The sequence below is a fragment of the Oncorhynchus mykiss genome, chromosome 25 (assembly GCF_013265735.2).
Source record: "Oncorhynchus mykiss isolate Arlee chromosome 25, USDA_OmykA_1.1, whole genome shotgun sequence".
Classification (NCBI taxonomy): Eukaryota; Metazoa; Chordata; class Actinopteri; order Salmoniformes; family Salmonidae; genus Oncorhynchus; species Oncorhynchus mykiss.
In genome coordinates, this window is record NC_048589.1 from 20,467,509 (window position 1) to 20,487,458 (window position 19,950).

Sequence of the window (19,950 nt, forward strand, 5' to 3'; positions counted from 1 at the left end):
ACACGCACACGTCTGGCTGTTAGATGATTAGTTGTCCCCCACGATGAAGTCTGGGAGGGGACTGTGTATCTGTCTCCGTCCCTTGGTACATTAGTACATTCGTACGTTAGTCACAGACAACACTGGCCCAATTTTGACAAAACTTGGGTGAATGATGCTTCTTGCTGTAGAGATCTGGCATTTACACAATTATACTGATTGGCCAGAAGGTGGCGCTATAAAGATCACGCTCCCCACCCCATTTGACCTAAAGTAATTTGGTACGTAGGTCCCTCTCCTCACAAGGAACACATTTCCCTCAGGGATCCCTCAGGTCCACCATGATTGACTTTCTGCTATTCAGAATTTTGTGATTGTTTTCTGGCACAAATCTTGATATGTGGCATCTGGACAAAGGTCTCTCAAGGCAATATTTTCCAGACGAGTACCTAAAACGCTATTGACCAATAAACATTCATGTGGGTGTGGTCTGGCACATAAATGCATATAAATCAGTCAAGGATATTTGTATTGTAACATAAATGTGTACACATGTTGCAAACACTGTTTAGACTCAGCATATGCAACAACATTCATATTGACAACACGGTGGTGCTATAACGGACACATGTTTATATCTCTTGATCTGTTTGACTCAGAGTGATGAAATTTGGTACACATGTTCAGGGATATTAATCTAGCTAACCAACACAATATCTCAGACACCGCTGGCCCGATTTTAACAAGATTTGGGTGAATGATGCATCTTGTCATAGAGACATAATTACACTGATTGGCCAAAGGGGGGTGCTGTGGTAATCAACTGTATGTATGCTAGTCACACGCAATATTACAGACACCACTGGCCTGATTTTGACATTTGTGAGGGACGACATGTTTACTGTTGATTTAAGGAGATCCTGCCGTGTCTTTCATCATTTGCACTCTGTTTTCCCATCATGAGGGTGGCATCCAATGTGCACATACACACATTCCTATACACATGAGCACACTAACACACCCATTCTGCGCTGAGCTGTTAAGGAGCTGACCTGTTGCACCCTCTACAACCACTGTGATGATTATTATTTGACCTTGCTGGTCATCTATGAACGTTTGAACATCTTGGCCATGTACTGTTATAATCTCTACCCGGTACAGCCAGAAGAGGACTTGCCACCCCTCCAGAGCCTGGTTCCTCTCTAGGTTTCTTCCTATGTTCCGGCCTTTCTAGGGAGATTTTCCTTGCCACTGTGCTTCTACACCTGCATTGTTTAGGCTGGGTTTCTGTACATCACTTTGACATCGGCTGATGTAAAAAGGGCTTTATAAATACATTTGATTGATTGAAGGAGAACTTGAAATGTTAAAGATCTAGACAGGCAGAAAAGAGAGGCAGTCATGTGAAGAGGGATGTTAAGCAGTAGGGTGGGATGATTTCAGAGCCTCCTCCGGCAGGACCCTGACATAGTGGTGGAAAAAGTACCCAACTGTCATACTTGAGTAAAAGTAAAGATACCTTCATAGAAAATGACTGAAGTAAAAGTCACCCAGTAAAATACTACTTGAGGAAAAGTCTGAAAGTATTTGGTTTAAAATATACTTAAGTATCACGCAAACCAGATGGCACCATTTTTAATTGAATTTATTTTATTTACAGAAAGCCAGGAGAACACTCCAACACTCAGATATCATTTACAAACAAAGCATGTGTGTTTAGTGAGTCCGCCAGATCACAGGCAGTAGAGATGACCAGGGATGTTCTCTTGATAATTGCATGAATTGGACTATTTTTCTAGTTACGTTCAAAATGTAACTAGTACTTTTGGCTGTCCGTGAAATGTATGGAGTTAAAAAGTACAATAATCTTAAGGAATGTAGTGAAGTAAAAGTAGTCAAAAATAGAACAGATACCCCCAACAACTTCTTAAGTAGTACTTACTTTACACCACTGCCCTGACACAACTCAGTCAGCAAGTATCATTACACTGAGTCAGTCATTGCTGTAAAATGAATAATAAGCCAGTCAGTCAATCAGTTCTATAATGCTCAGTCAAGGCCTCAATGCCATGACATTGAGAGTCACTGTGGTGGTTATGAGCGGCAAGCAGAGAGGGGGAATGGTGTGGTGAGGGGGGGGGGGGGTGGAGTTTGGTGCCTGCCTGCCCTGACTGATGGATTACACCCTCTCAACTTTGATAACATTAAAAGGTTTTCCCTGGAGAAGTTGTGCAGGAAGGTTCTGTTGTGCACGTGGCCATGTTACTGATTACTGACATTCTGCAGATCCTGGGCTGGGCACTGTTAGCTAGAGCATCCTCCTCTCTTTTCCCTTCATCTTCTTTATGACTCATTGTGGCCAGCCTAAGTCCTGGCTGGGGAGGATCGTCTGGTCTTGCTGCTATCTCTGCTTTTAAAGAGAGTGGTTTTACTTGTTATTCTTTAGCAGAATTGAAGTGTTTCCGCTGTCACTGCGGCTCTCTCTCACTCATACTCTCTCTCACTAGCTCAGTCTCTCTCTCTCTCTCTCTCTCTCCCCCCCCCCCCCCCCCCCCCCCCCCCCCCCTCCTTTGGTCTCATTATAAACCCTCCAGCCTCTCGTCTCCTCTCAGCAGTAATTTAGAGCAGTGAGGGGATTAGCCGCGGCCTGCGTGTCCCTGTCTTATCAGACCCAGGCAGGCAGGGCCAGCCAGGCGCCCACTCGCGCCGCCTCCATTCCCACTGCCTGCCTCCACAACAGGCTGAGGCTGAGCGGCACCATTATGACCACACAACTCAACACGACCTGCCCTCACGCCAAGCACCCACTCTCTTCCTGGGAACAACTTTCTGGCTTGACTTCCCCAACAGGATTAAGAACATCCTCCCCTGTGGTGTCCCAGGACCTCAGGCTGTGTAGTGGAGCTGATGATGCTGGCCTGTGATAATCAATCCCTCCTATTAACACACTGGCCCTCTCTCCCTCAACAGTGTTAGTGATGCTCTCACCGGCTGGGCTGGTACCAGAGCTCATCCCTGGATCCTATCTTAGCTCTACAGACGTACAGCTCTCTTCTCGTCTGATACGTAGGACACACTACACTGCACTTAGTACCCTCAGTGTTGGGATATTGCTACTATCTACATCAAACTCAAAGGTTGTTTGGAAGTTGGTTTACTTAAAGCCTGCATGTATAATGCATCATGATTACACCTGTAGGCATTTTACAAATGAACAGAGATCCAAGCTCTAGCTAAAGCTAGGGGGATAAACATTGGCATGAGAGACATCCTCCTAAGGCAGGAAATGAAAAAGGCTGTCATGTTCCAGCTGCTCCCTTTGACGAGTGCATCTCTCTGTGCTCTGACACGTGTCACGGTGCCAGTGTCTGGGCATAGGAAACCCAACACACACTCAACTTTTTCCTTTCATCTCCTCGTCAAGCAGACAAAGCGGCTCTCCGCGGTCTGGAATGTGCCCGTGCATCCCAATGACCTTGTTCATGAACTATGGTGGGCCTGGGCTTGATAGTGACCAGTGGTGGTGGAGACTGTGTGTGATGGTGATACCTGCCCTGAGGCAGGGTGTGTCTGCATGCTGATCAGCTGATTACAGCTCTGACCTCCAGCGTGGGTTCGCCACTGTGGACTTGGTGAGGGATTTAGATTTGAGCCTTTGTGTGTAAGGTTAGATTTTAGTTTGTGTATGGAGATGGATCTGTGTGTGTGTGTGTGTCTGGGTGGGTGTGCATGCAAATTGAGATGTTACATGCAGTTACGTGCGCAATGTGATCCCAGTGTTTGTCTTTGTCATTTTGTATAGACCTTGTACTTTACTTTGCAACATTAAACTAATGTTCACAAGTTAAAATGCTGCAGCCTTGTTTCCATGCTAGATAATGTTTTTGTATAATATTATTAATGTATGACTCTCAGGTAAAATGAGTTGGTTGATTTATTTATTAGCCACCCGTTAAACTCAGTCTTCTCTTTTGTCTCCCCTGTTTGTTTCTGCGTTCAGTTTTGGAGCTTATGTGGCAACGCCCTGACCCCTAAGCGAGGAGTTTTTGGCAAAACGGGAGATCTCCAAACCATCCTCTGTCTGGCCTGTGCCAGAGATGAGGTCACATATTCAGGTGCCTTGAACGGTGACATCTACGTCTGGAAGGGCATCAACCTGATCCGGACAGTCCAAGGAGCCCATGGAGTAAGTGTGTGTGGTTGTTGGTTCTAACTTCAAATCAGCTTTAGTTCTGCCTCACTTCCTGGTGGTGTCTCTTGTTTATGTGTCACCCCTGTCAGTAGTGGGATGTAGTTTGGGGAATGCTAAGCAGCAGACTCTTCTCAAATCAAGAGATGTCATGCTATGCAGCTCAGGCTTGCATTCTGCTACAGCCCCCACATGTGTCTGTCTGTCTGTCTGCCTGCCTGCCTACCTGCCTGCCTGCCTGCCTGCCTGCCTGCCTGCCTGCCTGCCTGCCTGCCTGCCTGCCTGCCTACACCCACCTTAGTGCTGACCAGTGGATGATTAAACCGGTCATCATCCATGTCCAACATGCGACTGATCAACTCCTCCGTCTATACAGCATGGTTTATTTAGCCTGATGCCAGCATACAAGAGGACCGGTTTAGCAGGGTGACACCATGTCATGTAGCCTCTTTGGCTCTCTCTTATTTTCCTCAGTGAAATGAATCAGCCGTTTACTTCTCGGGATGAAATGATATCTGTGAGTTCAACAGCTGCATGCAGGTCTGGATCGGTGGGGGAAGGGCCCTCTACGTTGGTCCATGTCTGTCCTCTACACTCCACACAGTCTGCTTCAGTCACTGTGTTGCACAGCAGGTGGCCCCCGGAGCCTGCCAATAAGTTGGGAAAAAAACAATGGTTCTAGCGCTTGATGTAACGCACCGTTGTGTTATCTCTTCACGCAGCGGCTAGTTTCTAACTGTAACGCACCGTTGTGTTATCTCTTCACGCAGCGGCTAGTTTCTAACTGTAACGCACCGTTGTGTTATCTCTTCACGCAGCGGCTAGTTTCTAACTGTAACGCACCGTTGTGATATCTCTTCACGCAGCGGCTAGTTTCTAACTGTAACGCACCGTTGTGTTATCTCTTCACGCAGCGGCTAGTTTCTAACTGTAACGCACCGTTGTGTTATCTCTTCACGCAGCGGCTAGTTTCTAACTGTAACGCACCGTTGTGATATCTCTTCACGCAGCGGCTAGTTTCTAACTGTAACGCACCGTTGTGTTATCTCTTCACGCAGCGGCTAGTTTCTAACTGTAACACACCGTTGTGTTATCTCTTCACGCAGCGGCTAGTTTCTAACTGTAACGCACCGTTGTGTTATCTCTTCGCGCAGCGGCTAGTTTCTAACTGTAACGCACCGTTGTGTTATCTCTTCACGCAGCGGCTAGTTTCTAACTGTGATGCACCGTTGTGTTATCTCTTCACGCAGCGGCTAGTTTCTAACTGTAACGCACCGTTGTGTTATCTCTTCACGCAGCGGCTAGTTTCTAACTGTAACGCACCGTTGTGTTATCTCTTCACGCAGCGGCTAGTTTCTAACTGTAACGCACCGTTGTGTTATCTCTTCGCGCAGCGGCTAGTTTCTAACTGTAACGCACCGTTGTGTTATCTCTTCACGCAGCGGCTAGTTTCTAACTGTGATGCACCGTTGTGTTATCTCTTCACGCAGCGGCTAGTTTCTAACTGTAACGCACCGTTGTGTTATCTCTTCGCGCAGCGGCTAGTTTCTAACTGTAACGCACCGTTGTGTTATCTCTTCACGCAGCGGCTAGTTTCTAACTGTAACGCACCGTTGTGTTATCTCTTCACGCAGCGGCTAGTTTCTAACTGTAACGCACCGTTGTGTTATCTCTTCACGCAGCGGCTAGTTTCTAACTGTAACGCACCGTTGTGTTATCTCTTCACGCAGCGGCTAGTTTCTAACTGTAACGCACCGTTGTGTTATCTCTTCACGCAGCGGCTAGTTTCTAACTGTAACGCACCGTTGTGTTATCTCTTCACGCAGCGGCTAGTTTCTAACTGTAACGCACCGTTGTGTTATCTCTTCGCGCAGCGGCTAGTTTCTAACTGTAACGCACCGTTGTGTTATCTCTTCACGCAGCGGCTAGTTTCTAACTGTGATGCACCGTTGTGTTATCTCTTCACGCAGCGGCTAGTTTCTAACTGTAACGCACCGTTGTGTTATCTCTTCACGCAGCGGCTAGTTTCTAACTGTAATGCACCGTTGTGTTATCTCTTCACGCAGCGGCTAGTTTCTAACTGTAACGCACCGTTGTGTTATCTCTTCACGCAGCGGCTAGTTTCTAACTGTAACGCACCGTTGTGTTATCTCTTCACGCAGCGGCTAGTTTCTAACTGTAACGCACCGTTGTGTTATCTCTTCACGCAGCGGCTAGTTTCTAACTGTAACGCACCGTTGTGTTATCTCTTCACGCAGCGGCTAGTTTCTAACTGTGATGCACCGTTGTGTTATCTCTTCACGCAGCGGCTAGTTTCTAACTGTAACACACCGTTGTGTTATCTCTTCACGCAGCGGCTAGTTTCTAACTGTAACGCACCGTTGTGTTATCTCTTCACGCAGCGGCTAGTTTCTAACTGTAACGCACCGTTGTGTTATCTCTTCACGCAGCGGCTAGTTTCTAACTGTAACGCACCGTTGTGTTATCTCTTCACGCAGCGGCTAGTTTCTAACTGTAACGCACCGTTGTGTTATCTCTTCACGCAGCGGCTAGTTTCTAACTGTAACGCACCGTTGTGTTATCTCTTCACGCAGCGGCTAGTTTCTAACTGTAACGCACCGTTGTGTTATCTCTTCACGCAGCGGCTAGTTTCTAACTGTGATGCACCGTTGTGTTATCTCTTCACGCAGCGGCTAGTTTCTAACTGTAACACACCGTTGTGTTATCTCTTCACGCAGCGGCTAGTTTCTAACTGTAACGCACCGTTGTGTTATCTCTTCACGCAGCGGCTAGTTTCTAACTGTAACGCACCGTTGTGTTATCTCTTCACGCAGCGGCTAGTTTCTAACTGTAACGCACCGTTGTGTTATCTCTTCACGCAGCGGCTAGTTTCTAACTGTAACGCACCGTTGTGTTATCTCTTCACGCAGCGGCTAGTTTCTAATTGTGAAAGCCTTGTCAGACACGTGTCGGCTGCAGCAGGGCTGTCGCTAGCTGCTGTACCGCTGGGCTGTCTTGTTCATTTGTGGTGCACATCCCCACTGACAGACTGTCTTTTCTTCCAGTCTGGGATTTTCAGCATGAATGCCTGTGAGGAGGGCTTTGCCACGGGGGGCCGGGACGGCTGTGTCCGGCTGTGGGATCTCAACTTCAAACCCATCACTGTTATCGATCTCAGGGAAACAGACCAGGGATATAAAGGTGACATACAACTCCCTCATCTACTCTCCTCTTCTCTAACCCCACACAGAGCCAGTCCACAGGATGCCAATGTGCACTGAGTCATTAAATGAACCAGTGTGTTCTTCTCATGCTGTTTGATAGTACAGGCCTTTTTGTATGCCTCTAGAGCCCTTTCCATTACTTCTAGAGGATGTATTCTAGGGACTAATAGTTGTTTCCTTTCTTCCTTCTTTCGCTTGATTTGTGGTCTTGGGCCTAACTGTAGCTAGAGGTGAAAATAGTGGAGGTGGGTAACAGTGAGCAGGGCACTGGACAATCAGAGTACTACCTCTGTTCTTATGTGTTGTGTTTTTCCATTCCCCCTGTTGGTTATTCAGTCCAAAGTCTTATTCTATTACTCGTATACATATTTATGTATGTACAGTATATGAATATGTATGAATATACTGTATATAGCTACCTCAATTCCTTCTTACCCCAGAGACCGCCAACTACACTGTCTCCATAACAACTAATAGACTGTGTAGTCCTCTTGTATTCCTTCTGTCCTGTTCTGTTTCTAACAGCCACTCTGTGTGTAGGTGTCTGTCTGAATGTTTTTATTTATTAACTGTTTGTGCATGTGTGTGTGTGTGTGTGTGTTGGCAGGGTTGTCAGTGCGCAGCGTGTGTTGGCGAGGAGATCACATCTTGGTGGGCACCCAGGACAGTGAGATATTTGAGGTGGTGGTCCACGATCGCACCAAGCCCTTCCTCATCATGCAGGGTCACTGTGAGGGGGAGCTGTGGGCGCTGGCAGTGCACCCCACCAAGCCCCTGGCCATGACCGGCAGCGATGACCGTTCAGTCAGGTGGGTGACCAAGCACAACCACTGTCAAACCCTAGGATTAGTTTATGCTCATTAGAACTACAGTATCCCTCCCACAAATGCAGTTACCCTCAATGATCTGGTGTGTCCAAAGCAATGTATATATACAGGTACACATATTCAGGTACTTAAATGGTTCATTAAGGAATTGGACCCACATGAGTACTTACAAAGCTGTCTCTCCCTCTGTCTCTGTCTCTTCCTCTGTCTCTGTCTCTGCCTCTCCCTCTGTCTCTCTCGCCCACTCTCTCTCCCTCTGTCTCTCCCTCTGTCTGTCTCTCCATCTGTCTCTCCCTCTGTCTCTGTCTGCCTCTCCCTCTGTCTCTGTTTCTCCCTCTGTCTCTGTCTCTCCCTCTGTCTCTCCCTCTGTCTCTGTCTGCCTCTCCCTCTGTCTCTGTCTCTTCCTCTGTCTATGCCTCTGTCTCTCCCTCTGTCTCTCCCTCTGTCTGTCTCTCCATCTGTCTCTGTCTCTGTCTGCCTCTCCCTCTGTCTCTCTCTCCCCCTGTCTCTCCCCCTGTCTCTCCCTCTGTCTCTGTCTCTCCCTTTGTCTTCCCTTTGTCTCTGTCTCTCCCTCTCCCTCTGTCTCTCCCTCTGTCTCTCCCTTTGTCTCTGTCTCTCCCTCTGTCTCTCCCTTTGTCTCTTCCTCTGTCTCTCACTTTGTGTCATCCTCCGTCTCTGTCTCTCCCTCTGTCTCTCCCTCTCCCTCTGTCTCTCTCTCTGTCTCTCCCTCTATCTCTCTCTCTCCCTCTGTCTCTCGCTGTCATTTTCTGTCTCTCCCGTTGTCTCTCTGTCTCTCCCTCTGTCTCACCCTCTCTCTGTCTCTCCCTCTCTCTGTCTCTCTCTGTCTCTCTCTGTCTCTCTCTGTCTCTCCCTCTATCTCTCTCTCTCCCTCTGTCTCTCGCTGTCATTTTCTGTCTCTCCCGTTGTCTCTCTGTCTCTCCCGCTGTCTCTGTCTCTCCATTTATCTCTGTCTCTCCCTCTCTCTGTATCTCCCTATGTCTCTCCCTCTGTCTCTGTCTCTCCCGTTGTCTCTGTCTCTGTCTCTCCCTTTATCTCTGTCTCTCCCTCTCCCTCTGTCTCTCCCTGTCTTTTTCTCTGTCGCTCCCCCTGTCTCTCCCTGTCTTTGTCTCTGTCTCTCCCGTTGTCTCTGTCTCTGTCTCTCCCTGTCTTTTTCTCTGTCGCTCCCTCTGTCTCTCCCTGTCTTTGTCTCTGTCTCTCCCGTTGTCTCTGTCTCTCTCTCCCGTTGTCTCTGTCTCTCCCTCTCGCTGTCTCTCCCTCTGTCTCTCCCTGTCTTTTTCTCTGTCGCTCCCTCTTTATCTCCCTGTCTTTGCCTCTCCCTCTCCCTCTCCCTCTGTCTCTCCCTGTCTTTGTTTCTCCCTCTCTCTGTCTCTCCCTCTGTCTCTCCCTCTCTCTGTCTCTCCCTCTCTCTGTCTCTCCCTCTCTCTGTCTCTCCCTCTCCCTGTCTCTGTCTCTCCCTCTCTCTCCCTCTCCCTCTCTCTGTCTCTCCCTCTCTCTGTCTCTCCCTCTCTCGGTCTCTCCCTCTCTCGGTCTCTCCCTCTCTCGGTCTCTCCCTCTCTCTGTCTCTCCCTCTCTCTGTCTCTCCCTCTCTCTGTCTCTGTCTCTCTCTGTCTCTCCCTCTCTCTGTCTCTCCCTCTGTCTCTCCCATTGTCGCTGTCTCTGTCTCTCCCTCTTTCTGTCTCTCCCTCTGTCTCTCCCTGTCTTTTTCTCTGTCGCTCCCTCTGTCTCTCCCTGTCTTTTTCTCTGTCGCTCCCTCTGTCTCTCCCTTTGTCTCTGTCTCTCCCTCTCTCTGTCTCTCCCTCTATCTCTCCCTATGTCTCTCCCTGTCTTTGTCTCTCCCTCTCTGTCTCTCCCTCTGTCTCTCCCTGTCTTTTTCTCTGTCTCTCCCTCTCTCTGTCTCTCCCTCTGTCTCTTCCTGTATTTTTCTCTGTCTCTCCCTCTCTCTGTCTCTCCCTCTCTCTGTCTCTCCCTCTCTCTGTCTCTGTCTCTCCCTCTCTCTGTCTCTGTCTCTCTCCCTCTCTGTCTCTCCCTCTCTCTGTCTCTCCCTCTCTCTGTCTCTCCCTGTCTTTTTCTCTGTCTCTCCCTCTGTCTCTCCCGTTGTCTCTGTCTCTGTCTCTCCCTCTCTCTGTCTCTCCCGTTGTCTCTGTCTCTGTCGCTCCCTCTGTCTCTCCCTGTCTTTTTCTCTGTCTCTCCCTTTGTCTCTGTCTCTCCCTCTCTCTGTCTCTCCCTCTATCTCTCCCTATGTCTCTCCCTGTCTTTGTCTCTCCCTCTCTCTGTCTCTCCCTCTGTCTCCCCCTGTCTTTTTCTCTGTCTCTCCCTCTCTCTGTCTCTCCCTCTCTCTGTCTCTCCCTCTCTCTGTCTCTCCCTCTCTCTCTCTCTGTCTCTCCCTCTCTCTGTCTCTCCCTGTCTTTTTCTCTGTCTCTCCCTCTGTCTCTCCCGTTGTCTCTGTCTCTGTCTCTCCCTCTCTCTGTCTCTCCCTCTGTCTCTCCCTGTCTTTGTCTCTGTCTCTCCCTTTGTCTCTGTCTCTCCCTCTCTCTGTCTCTCCCTCTATCTCTCCTTCCCTCTATCTCTCCCTATGTCTCTCCCTGTCTTTGTCTCTCCCTCTCTCTGTCTCTCCCTGTCTTTTTCTCTGTCTCTCCCTCTCTCTGTCTCTCCCTCTCTCTGTCTCTCCCTCTGTCTCTCCCTGTCTTTTTCTCTGTCTCTCCCTCTCTCTGTCTCTCCCTCTGTCTCTCCCTCTCTCTGTCTCTCCCTCTGTCTCTCCCTGTCTTTTTCTCTGTCTCTCCCTCTGTCTCTCCCTCTGTCTCTGGCTCTCCCTCTCTCTGTCTCTCCCTCTGTCTCTGTCTCTGTAGAATATGGAGCCTTATAGATCATGCGCTGATAGCTCGCTGTAATATGGAGGAACCTATCCGCTGTGCAGCTGTGAGCACGGACGGCATTCACCTGGCGCTGGGCATGAAGGACGGCTCCTTCACCGTCCTACGGGTCAGGTGAGTACAGGGCAGAGGTCAAAGGGCACATCAGATTTTTTTCTGATTAGCTTGGTATGAACTTCATGTTAACTTCCTTTTTTTGCAATTTCATTACTCATGAACAATATGACAAGTTAGTGGATGCTTGGATACTCAATTTTATTAGAGAATGGTTGTTTCTTATTTAAATAATATAGTGAATGACCTTTCCAGTAACGTCCTCCCACTCCACAGAGATATGACAGAGGTGGTCCACATCAAAGACAGGAAGGAGGCCATCCATGAGCTGAAGTACTCTCCTGACGGAGCTCACCTGGCCGTGGGCTCCAATGATAACTCTGTAGACATCTACGGCGTGGTGCAGAGGTACAAGAAGGTGGGAGAGTGCATCGGCTCCACTAGCTTCATCACACACATGGACTGGTCCACAGACAGCAAGTATCTGCAGACCAATGACGGCAACAGAAAGAGGCTCTTCTACAGGATGCCAAGTAAGTCTGTCGATGAGACGTCTCAGCATGTCGATAAATGACACTGTGAAGAGCCTTGTTCTCTATGGGAAGGAAAATGCACCGGCTAAGACAGGATTTCTCTTGTGTCGTTTCTACACTGTTATTAATGATATTCAACAGCTATACGTGTAATGTATGCCTTGTTGTAGGGCTAGGGTTGTGACGATTGTGGAGTTTTGGGTAACGGTTAATTGTCATTCAATTGGCCATCTTTGACAATGAGCTAGTACATATAACACAGCCTTGGTGACACCCCTGGCTCAAAAACAAATGGTTTTGACTGCTTGGAACTTTTGGAAATGCAGCTTCTCCTCTTGACTGTGCCGCCCTGTTGTAAAATGATGAACAACTTTACCAACTTCATGTAAAAATGTTCAGTTGCTGTTGTGTAAACTACTGTGTTGTGTAAACTACTGTGTTGTGTAAACTACTGAGTTGTGTAAACTACTGTGTTGTGTAAACTACTGTGTTGTGTAAACTACTGTGTTGTGTAAACTACTGAGTTGTGTAAACTACTGTGTTGTGTAAACTACTGTGTTGTGTAAACTACTGAGTTGTGTAAACTACTGAGTTGTGTAAACTACTGTGTTGTGTAAACTACTGAGTTGTGTAAACTACTGTGTTGTGTAAACTACTGTGTTGTGTAAACTACTGTGTATCTACTTGAAAATACATTTGAATCCCCTCCCCCTTCTAATATGAATGTATTGAGACGATTATGATGTTTATTCTTTTTCGTTTGGTCATTGTCCATAATTGACGGTTACACAGTTATACGATAATTGTGCCAGCCCTACATATGGCCATGAGACAACATTGTCATGATGACTAATGTGCTGCTCATTTGATGCTTTAGTTGCACACGATGGAGTTATTACTGTCTTTCTGCACAGGTGGTAAAGAGGTCACCAACAGGGAAGAGCTGAAGCTGGTTCAGTGGTCCTCGTGGACGTGTGTGCTGGGCCCCGAGGTCAACGGAATATGGCCCAAATACTCAGAGATCAATGACATCAACTCTGTTGACGCCAACTTTAATAATCAAGTTTTAGTAACCGCAGATGATTATGGACTAGTGAAACTATTACGGTACCCGTGTGTAAGAAAAGGTGAGGATTTCCATGAGTTCCTCTATTCGTTGATGTGACGTTGTCAGTTCATGCATTCACCAATTAACCTGGAACTACTCTTCTCTCTATCCCAGGTGCAAAGTTTAAAAAGTATTTAGGTCACTCTGCCCATATAACCAATGCCAGGTGGTCACATGACTACCAGTGGGTGATAACCATTGGTGGAGCTGACCACTCAGTTTTCCAGTGGAAGTTTGTCACAGACAGAAAGTCGAAGGAAGCTCTTCACATAGCACCTCAAGGTACGTCGCTGTCCCATTTCTATTACTGCCCCTGTTCTATTCTAGAACATCACTCCGGCTCAATGTGAATATGACTCTGAAGTGCAGCGAAGTCTGTGACCCTTCCCCTTGAATGATGTTCCTTATCCCAGCTAAAAGCTTTCCACATCAGCTCATAGACGAGCACTTTTGTGTTTGTGTACAGCTCCTACAACCTTGTCCTCGTTTGTAAGTCATGTTTCTCAACTAAATGGTCTCAGAGCTGCGCTGCGCTTTGTCAAGTGAAACCACACACTAACTGCCTTTCCATTTAATTTTCCTAATGGACCAGCGGGTACCGGCCTGGCAGTGCCAGGGCTACTCACTGCCTGGTCTTGGCACGGCCAACCGAGTCTCTCTGCATCAGCATTTTTATGTCTCAGTCTGAGTAATAGGGCTGTGGAACAGGGCAAGCAGTCCACCACTTAAGACTTTTCAAAGGCTTGCTTGATGAATATGAGATGTCATCTTCACCCAGCAAACTAATTGCTCTGTGATCCACTTTGGTGTTGGCTAAAATGGTACTCAATACTGGTTGTCTGCTAGTTCTGGATTAGTGTGTTTAACCCTATTGAACAGACTGATGTGGGAGCAGCTGGGTGGTAGAATAGAAATGATGTAGTCTTCTTCTCTCCCGCAGAGACGTTGGGCGACTCCAACAGTGAGGAGTCGGACTCGGACCAGTCAGACGTGCCTGAGATGGACTCCGAGATCGAGCAGGAGACACACCTCACATATCGGCGGCAGGTTAGTGACACAACACCTGCTCTCCTCTCAGATGGCTTTGCCTTTGAAAATGACACATTTATGAACATTGCATATGAAAAACAATTGCTGTTACATTGAGTAAAAACCTTAACAGATTCCTCATGTTGTGTTTCCATGTCCAGATTTACAAAGAAGATCTACCTCAGCTCAAAGAGCTGTCCAAGGAGAAGCACCGTGCGGTGGCCATGAAGAAGAGGGAGAGAGCACCAGGGAGCGGGTTGAAGCTACACTTCATCCACGGGTTAGGACACCTCATTACCATCATCCATGGCAGCACCACATACCATCATCCATGGCAGCACCACGTACCATCATCCATGGCAGCACCACGTACCATCAAACATCACACAAGCAAGAGATAGATTGTGACTGATATGAATCATTCATTATTATCGAGCTCAATAATTGCTCCCTGTGTTGTGGTGCTCCAGCTACAGAGGCTACGACTGCAGGAACAACCTGTTCTACACCCAGACAGGGGAGATGGTGTACCACGTGGCGGCCGTGGGGGTGGTGTACAACCGACAGCAGAACACCCAGCGCTTCTACATGGGCCATGACGACGACATCCTGTGCCTGGCCATCCACCCCCTCAAGGACTATGTAGCAACAGGCCAGGTAGGTAGAACTGCTACCAATGAACTATTCAGAGACAGGGATAGAGTAGCAACCCTTCTCAGGGCCTAAGGGTAGAGAGGCTGACCTCTGAGGGTGCCTTTGGGAGATGGAGGCTTATAGTGCAGAGTAACCAAAGATGATTTCCTACTGCCAAGACTGTGCTAAAAACGATTGAATTGTCATGAATGGGTGTGGAAGTTGCTGTGGATGAGTGGAAGCATTATGTGGAAGCTAATTGTATTCTTCTGTCTGTCCAGGTGGGGCGAGACTCTTCCATCCACGTATGGGACACAGAGGTTATGACACCCCTGTCTGTGTTGAAAGGATTCCACCAACTGGGAGTGTGTGCCTTGGACTTCTCAGGTAATATCCCAGAGTTGTTTACAGCTGCTTTCCATACACTCTCCAGATAATGTAACACATTGAACACAACAACGATCCATTTTTGCTTTAATCTAACCTGACATTCTCAGTCAGCCATGAAGAAAAATAACTCTTCCTTCACACAGGAGGGGCGAGTTAAAATCTGTGCCAATTTAAGAGCATCGCTCTGAACAAACATGTTACAGAGATAGTGTACTCTGGCAGGCTGGCACATCAAGGAAACGGCGCTCATCTCTCTCCCACTAATTGGCCACAGACCGAGGCATAGCTGCCATTACATGCCATGGATCATACCAGGGAGCAGGCTAGTTTACTGTTCCTCACAAAACAAGAGTAAATAAGAAGCCTCCCTGTGAATTTTGCATTGAATGAAGTTGTGTTTTGTTGTTCTTCCTCAGCGGATGGCAAGCGACTGGCCTCGGTGGGGCTGGATGACAACCACACCATTGTCCTTTGGGACTGGAGGAAGGGGGAGAAGCTCTCAGCCATCAGGTTGGTACAGTACAGTGGCTGTTATGGCATCTCAGATGAGCCATTCAGATCTCAACAGCCGTCTCCTTGATAGGCAGAGACTAGAGAGGTCAAAGGTCAAGATAAGTCCTAGGGGGTTGACATGATTTAGGAACACTGCACTCTTACTGATGAAAAACAAGAACAGAGAAGGTTTTCTGTTTTCTCTGTGAGTTAGCTCGTGTTATACATGTTGATCTCATAATACTAGTTTTGGTGCAGATTCAGTTTGGTTGTATTCATGGAAATGTGAGATCTTTGTCCACAGGCTATAACTCGGTCAGTAGTCCCTGCAGGATAAATTAGTCATCCAGCCCCACTGATTCACAGATACGTGTCCAGCCATGCAATGTCGAGCATCTCAACCATCCCCTGGCCATTGTACAGTACAGGCTCCAGAGCTGAGAGAACAACAACAAGTACATCAATGCTCTCTATCTAAACCTTCCCTTTAATTCTCTAGACAACTTGAGCACCGCCACTTTAAATGTGGACATTTATATAGGAGGGTTCACTGGTTGATTGATAAAGAGAGGAGGGAGGGGAACCACCCTGCAGACTTTCTGAATAGAGAACACTTGGCCCTGCCAACTCACAGTTGAATGATTAAAGTGTATGTCTGGAGCAGATCTCCTGCCCATCCATCTTAACCCGGATCCATCTTAACCCGGATCCATCTTAACCTGAATCCATCTTACCTGGGTTCAGACTGCATTCACCGTGGGCGCTAATCTCAAATTAAAAGTGCCCGTTTAGAAATAGACAATTATGTAAAATCAAAATGGCAATTCAAACAAGCAAATATCCAATATCCAGGACCTCAAAATAGTAATCTAGCATCTATATGGACACCCCCATTTCTCCCAGTCTTTGCTGGTCTTGTTCCTCTATGGCTTTGCACTTGATATTCATAGCTTTAATACAGTCTATTGGAATTCCATCAGGCTGGTTAGAGCCTGCGTGCCGTAGCTGTTGTGTACTGTGCTCCCGTGGCAGCTCAGAGACAGCTTGGAGCTGCACTAATCTCCTTTGCAGGCCCTGGTGGGCAGTGCAGTGAGGCGGACAGAGGGAAATGGGGCCTGACAGAGCCTGCCTTGTGCACTGCACTGCCTAGTCCTCAGCTGGGAGAGGAGCATGGTGAGGGGAAGAGATAGAGTAGAGGGAGGAAAAAGAGAGAGAGAGAGGGATGGAAGGAAGTGAGTGAGAAGGCTTGAAAGGGATTGAGAGATGAAGTAGGTGTCAGTTCTGCTCTGGCCTCAGTGAGCTTGAAAGGGATCGAGAGATGAAGTAGGTGTCAGTACAGCTCTGGCCTCAGTGAGCTTGAAAGGGATCGAGAGATGAAGTAGGTGTCAGTACAGCTCTGGCCTCAGTGAGCTTGAAAGGGATCGAGAGATGAAGTAGGTGTCAGTACAGCTCTGGCCTCAGTGAGCTTGAAAGGGATCGAGAGATGAAGTAGGTATCAGTACAGCTCTGGCCTCAGTGAGCTTGAAAGGGACCGAGAGATGAAGTAGGTATCAGTACAACTCTGGCCTCAGTGAGGGCCATGTAGTGATGCAGCAGCACAAATGCCAGTGATTAGGGAGCCATCCCAGAGTGCACTACGCTCCATTGGATCAGACAGGAAAGGCCAGTGATTAGGAAGCCATCCCAGAGTGCACTACGCTCCATTGGACCAGACAGGAAAGGCCAGTGATTAGGGAGCCATCCCAGAGTGCACTACGCTCCATTGGATCAGACAGGAAAGGCCAGTGATTAGGGAGCCATCCCAGAGTGCACTACGCTCCATTGGATCAGACAGGAAAGGCCAGTGATTAGGGAGCCATCCCAGAGTGCACTACGCTCCATTGGATCAGACAGGAAAGGCCAGTGATTAGGAGCCATCCCAGAGTGCACTACGCTCCATTGGATCAGACAGGAAAGGCCAGTGATTAGGAGCCATCCCAGAGTGCACTACGCTCCATTGGATCAGACAGGAAAGGCCACTGATCCTTATTGTTCATATGTGAAGTGATTAAGAGCCCTTAGGGAGGGTGGCAGGAACACTATGCAGATGCACAGTATACTAACTGCCTTCTAAGTGTATTCCTCTTCCATTTCAGATCCACAGTATTTTTGTGTGAATGGAATTAATGCAATCATTTTTCAGGGGAAGCAAGGATAAGATTTTCGTCATCAAAGTGAATCCATACTGTCCTGACAAGCTCATCACAGCAGGAATAAAGCATATGAAGTTCTGGCATAAAACAGGTAAGAGACCCCAAAGTCAGACGAGAGTTGACTCGGCAGTGTCTCGAGGAACGGTGTGATGTGTTGTCATGTGAGTTACTGACACAACCTTTCTTTCAGGTGGTGGTCTGATCGGGCGTAAGGGCAACATGGGGAAGACCGAGACGATGATGTGTGCTGTGTATGGCTGGACAGAGGAGATGGTGTTCTCGGGGACGTGCACAGGAGACATCTGTATCTGGAGAGACATGTTCCTGGTGAAGACAGTCAAAGCCCATGATGGCCCAGTCTTCAGTATGCACGCCCTGGAGAAGGTACTGGAAGGGAAGGGGTTAACACACTGGCCATTTGAAATGTCAAATAGAGACGGCTCTCTCTGTTTCTATCTCTTTCTTCCTCTCTCGCTATATCTGTTTCTCTCTTTGTTTGTGCCATTACAATTCTGATGGTGTAGTATTGTCAATGAAGAGAGTACTAGGATTGTATTATTTCAGTTGTCAGTTTTATACAAAGATGCTATGTGAGTGATTAAAGAAGAGAGATTCTAATCTATCTCCTGTTCTCTCGTGATGTTCCACTCTGTAGGGATTTGTGACCGGAGGGAAGGACGGCATAGTGGCTCTGTGGGACAACACCTTTGAGAGATGCCTCAAGACGTACGCCATCAAGAGAGCAGTCCTCGCTCCAGGCTCCAAAGGTAAAAAGACCACCGTTCTCTCATACCGCCGCCGTGGAGCCAATCACATTACATACTGGGCTCATAGCTCCAACGCCAATGGAATCAGTCAGTGGAAATCCATTTAAACACTCAATCCGTTTAGCTTTAATGAAGATTGCTTCCTCTGCCCCTGGTTAAAGTGAAGGTCTTTGACGTTATCCTATAATTCACGCTATAGGGTTGCTGTTGGAGGACAACCCTTCCATACGTGCCATATCTCTTGGTCATGGTTATATACTGGTGGGGACAAAGAATGGCGAGATTCTGGAGGTGGATAAGAGTGGACCCATCACCTTGCTGGTCCAGGTGAGCGGTTACACAGAGTTACATACAGTGTAATTAAAAAGTCAACTGTCTGCAGTGCTCCAGCTGTAACTCCGGCCAGCAGGGATGTGTCAGCCAGGTTTTTGCCGTTTGGTTTTGTGGGAGCCAGTGAGATGTCAGTAATGAAGGGGTCAGCTGGGGGTACATTATTTTGGGGTTTAAAGCCTGCAAACAGACTGGCAGTGAGGGGAACTGTCCCATCACTTTGGAAACCATTGTAAAACTACTGTACACTACAGTTGAAGGCATTCAGTTGTACAACTGACTAGGTATCCCCACTTCCCTTTACCTGCAATAATGTTGCAGAAAAAGTTAGGCGACTATTTTACAAGACTGATACATTTGCACTGCAGACTTTTAATGTTGTAAATTCAAATTCCCCAGGCCTCCTTTGACCCAGAGGAAACCCAGAACTAATGCTATTGATTTATTTTGTTAAATGCTCTAGAGCAAATGAGCAATTTCTTATGGGTGAAGCCAAGCAACAGAAGCTATGGCTCCTCCATTGATTTTCATGATGCACTTAATAATTCTAACAATAAATCTGTGGATGTGTGCTTGCCAAATACAAGGCTGTGCTAGACATGTATTTATTTAACTAAGTATATAAAATATTTTATGTAGGGGTCAGAAGATGGTTCACCCTATAAAATGTGGTTCCTTACTCCTTTCTCTCTGACCTTGATTAGGTTGAACTGAGCTGCACTGAATTCAATGAATTCAATGATATTTGATGGGTCCACAGGGTCACATGGAGGGTGAGGTGTGGGGCCTGGCCACTCATCCTCATCTCCCTCTCTGTGCCACTGTCAGCGATGACAAAACCCTGCGTATATGGGACCTGTCCCCCAGCCACTGTATGCTGGCTGTACGCAAACTCAAGAAAGGTGAGTCACTCAACCCTCAAAATAGAGAAGTCTATGCTACATTCATTCACCTCCTTCCTTTCTTTCTGTGGTGCATTCTTACAGTTATTAGGTGCATTGGTACTAACTGACGTCCTCCATAGGGGGGCGCTGCTGCTGCTTCTCCCCTGAGGGCAAGGCCCTGGCGGTGGGCCTGAACGACGGCAGCTTCCTCATCGTCAACGCAGACACCCTGGAGGACCTCGTGTCCTTCCACCACCGCAAGGACATAATCTCAGACATACGCTTCTCACCAGGTCAGATGCCCGCCTCCCTCCACCTCTCCCTCTCTTCATCCCTCCCTCCCTCCCTATAAACCCCATCCAGATATTCTTCCCTGAGGAAAGAAAGACAGTTTAAAAGTGAACTTTCTGTAAAAAAAAAATTAAAAT

The 19,950-nt window shown here is 47.6% G+C and overlaps 1 protein-coding gene across 1 annotated transcript in view; it reads left to right on the plus strand.

Moving 5' to 3' along the window:
• Window positions 1–19,950, plus strand: part of LOC110505559 (echinoderm microtubule-associated protein-like 5) — a 59,221-nt gene that overhangs the window by 26,290 nt on the left and 12,981 nt on the right. The window contains exons 5-22 of the mRNA XM_021584857.2: window positions 3,980–4,165; window positions 7,234–7,369; window positions 8,000–8,201; window positions 11,087–11,224; window positions 11,441–11,697; window positions 12,612–12,824; window positions 12,920–13,087; window positions 13,746–13,852; window positions 13,996–14,114; window positions 14,305–14,491; window positions 14,749–14,854; window positions 15,274–15,367; window positions 17,532–17,632; window positions 17,732–17,925; window positions 18,197–18,308; window positions 18,508–18,635; window positions 19,399–19,540; window positions 19,663–19,815. Of these exons, the coding sequence (XP_021440532.2) occupies window positions 3,980–4,165; window positions 7,234–7,369; window positions 8,000–8,201; window positions 11,087–11,224; window positions 11,441–11,697; window positions 12,612–12,824; window positions 12,920–13,087; window positions 13,746–13,852; window positions 13,996–14,114; window positions 14,305–14,491; window positions 14,749–14,854; window positions 15,274–15,367; window positions 17,532–17,632; window positions 17,732–17,925; window positions 18,197–18,308; window positions 18,508–18,635; window positions 19,399–19,540; window positions 19,663–19,815 (2,743 nt within the window). The remainder of the gene's footprint in view (window positions 1–3,979; window positions 4,166–7,233; window positions 7,370–7,999; window positions 8,202–11,086; window positions 11,225–11,440; window positions 11,698–12,611; window positions 12,825–12,919; window positions 13,088–13,745; window positions 13,853–13,995; window positions 14,115–14,304; window positions 14,492–14,748; window positions 14,855–15,273; window positions 15,368–17,531; window positions 17,633–17,731; window positions 17,926–18,196; window positions 18,309–18,507; window positions 18,636–19,398; window positions 19,541–19,662; window positions 19,816–19,950) is intronic.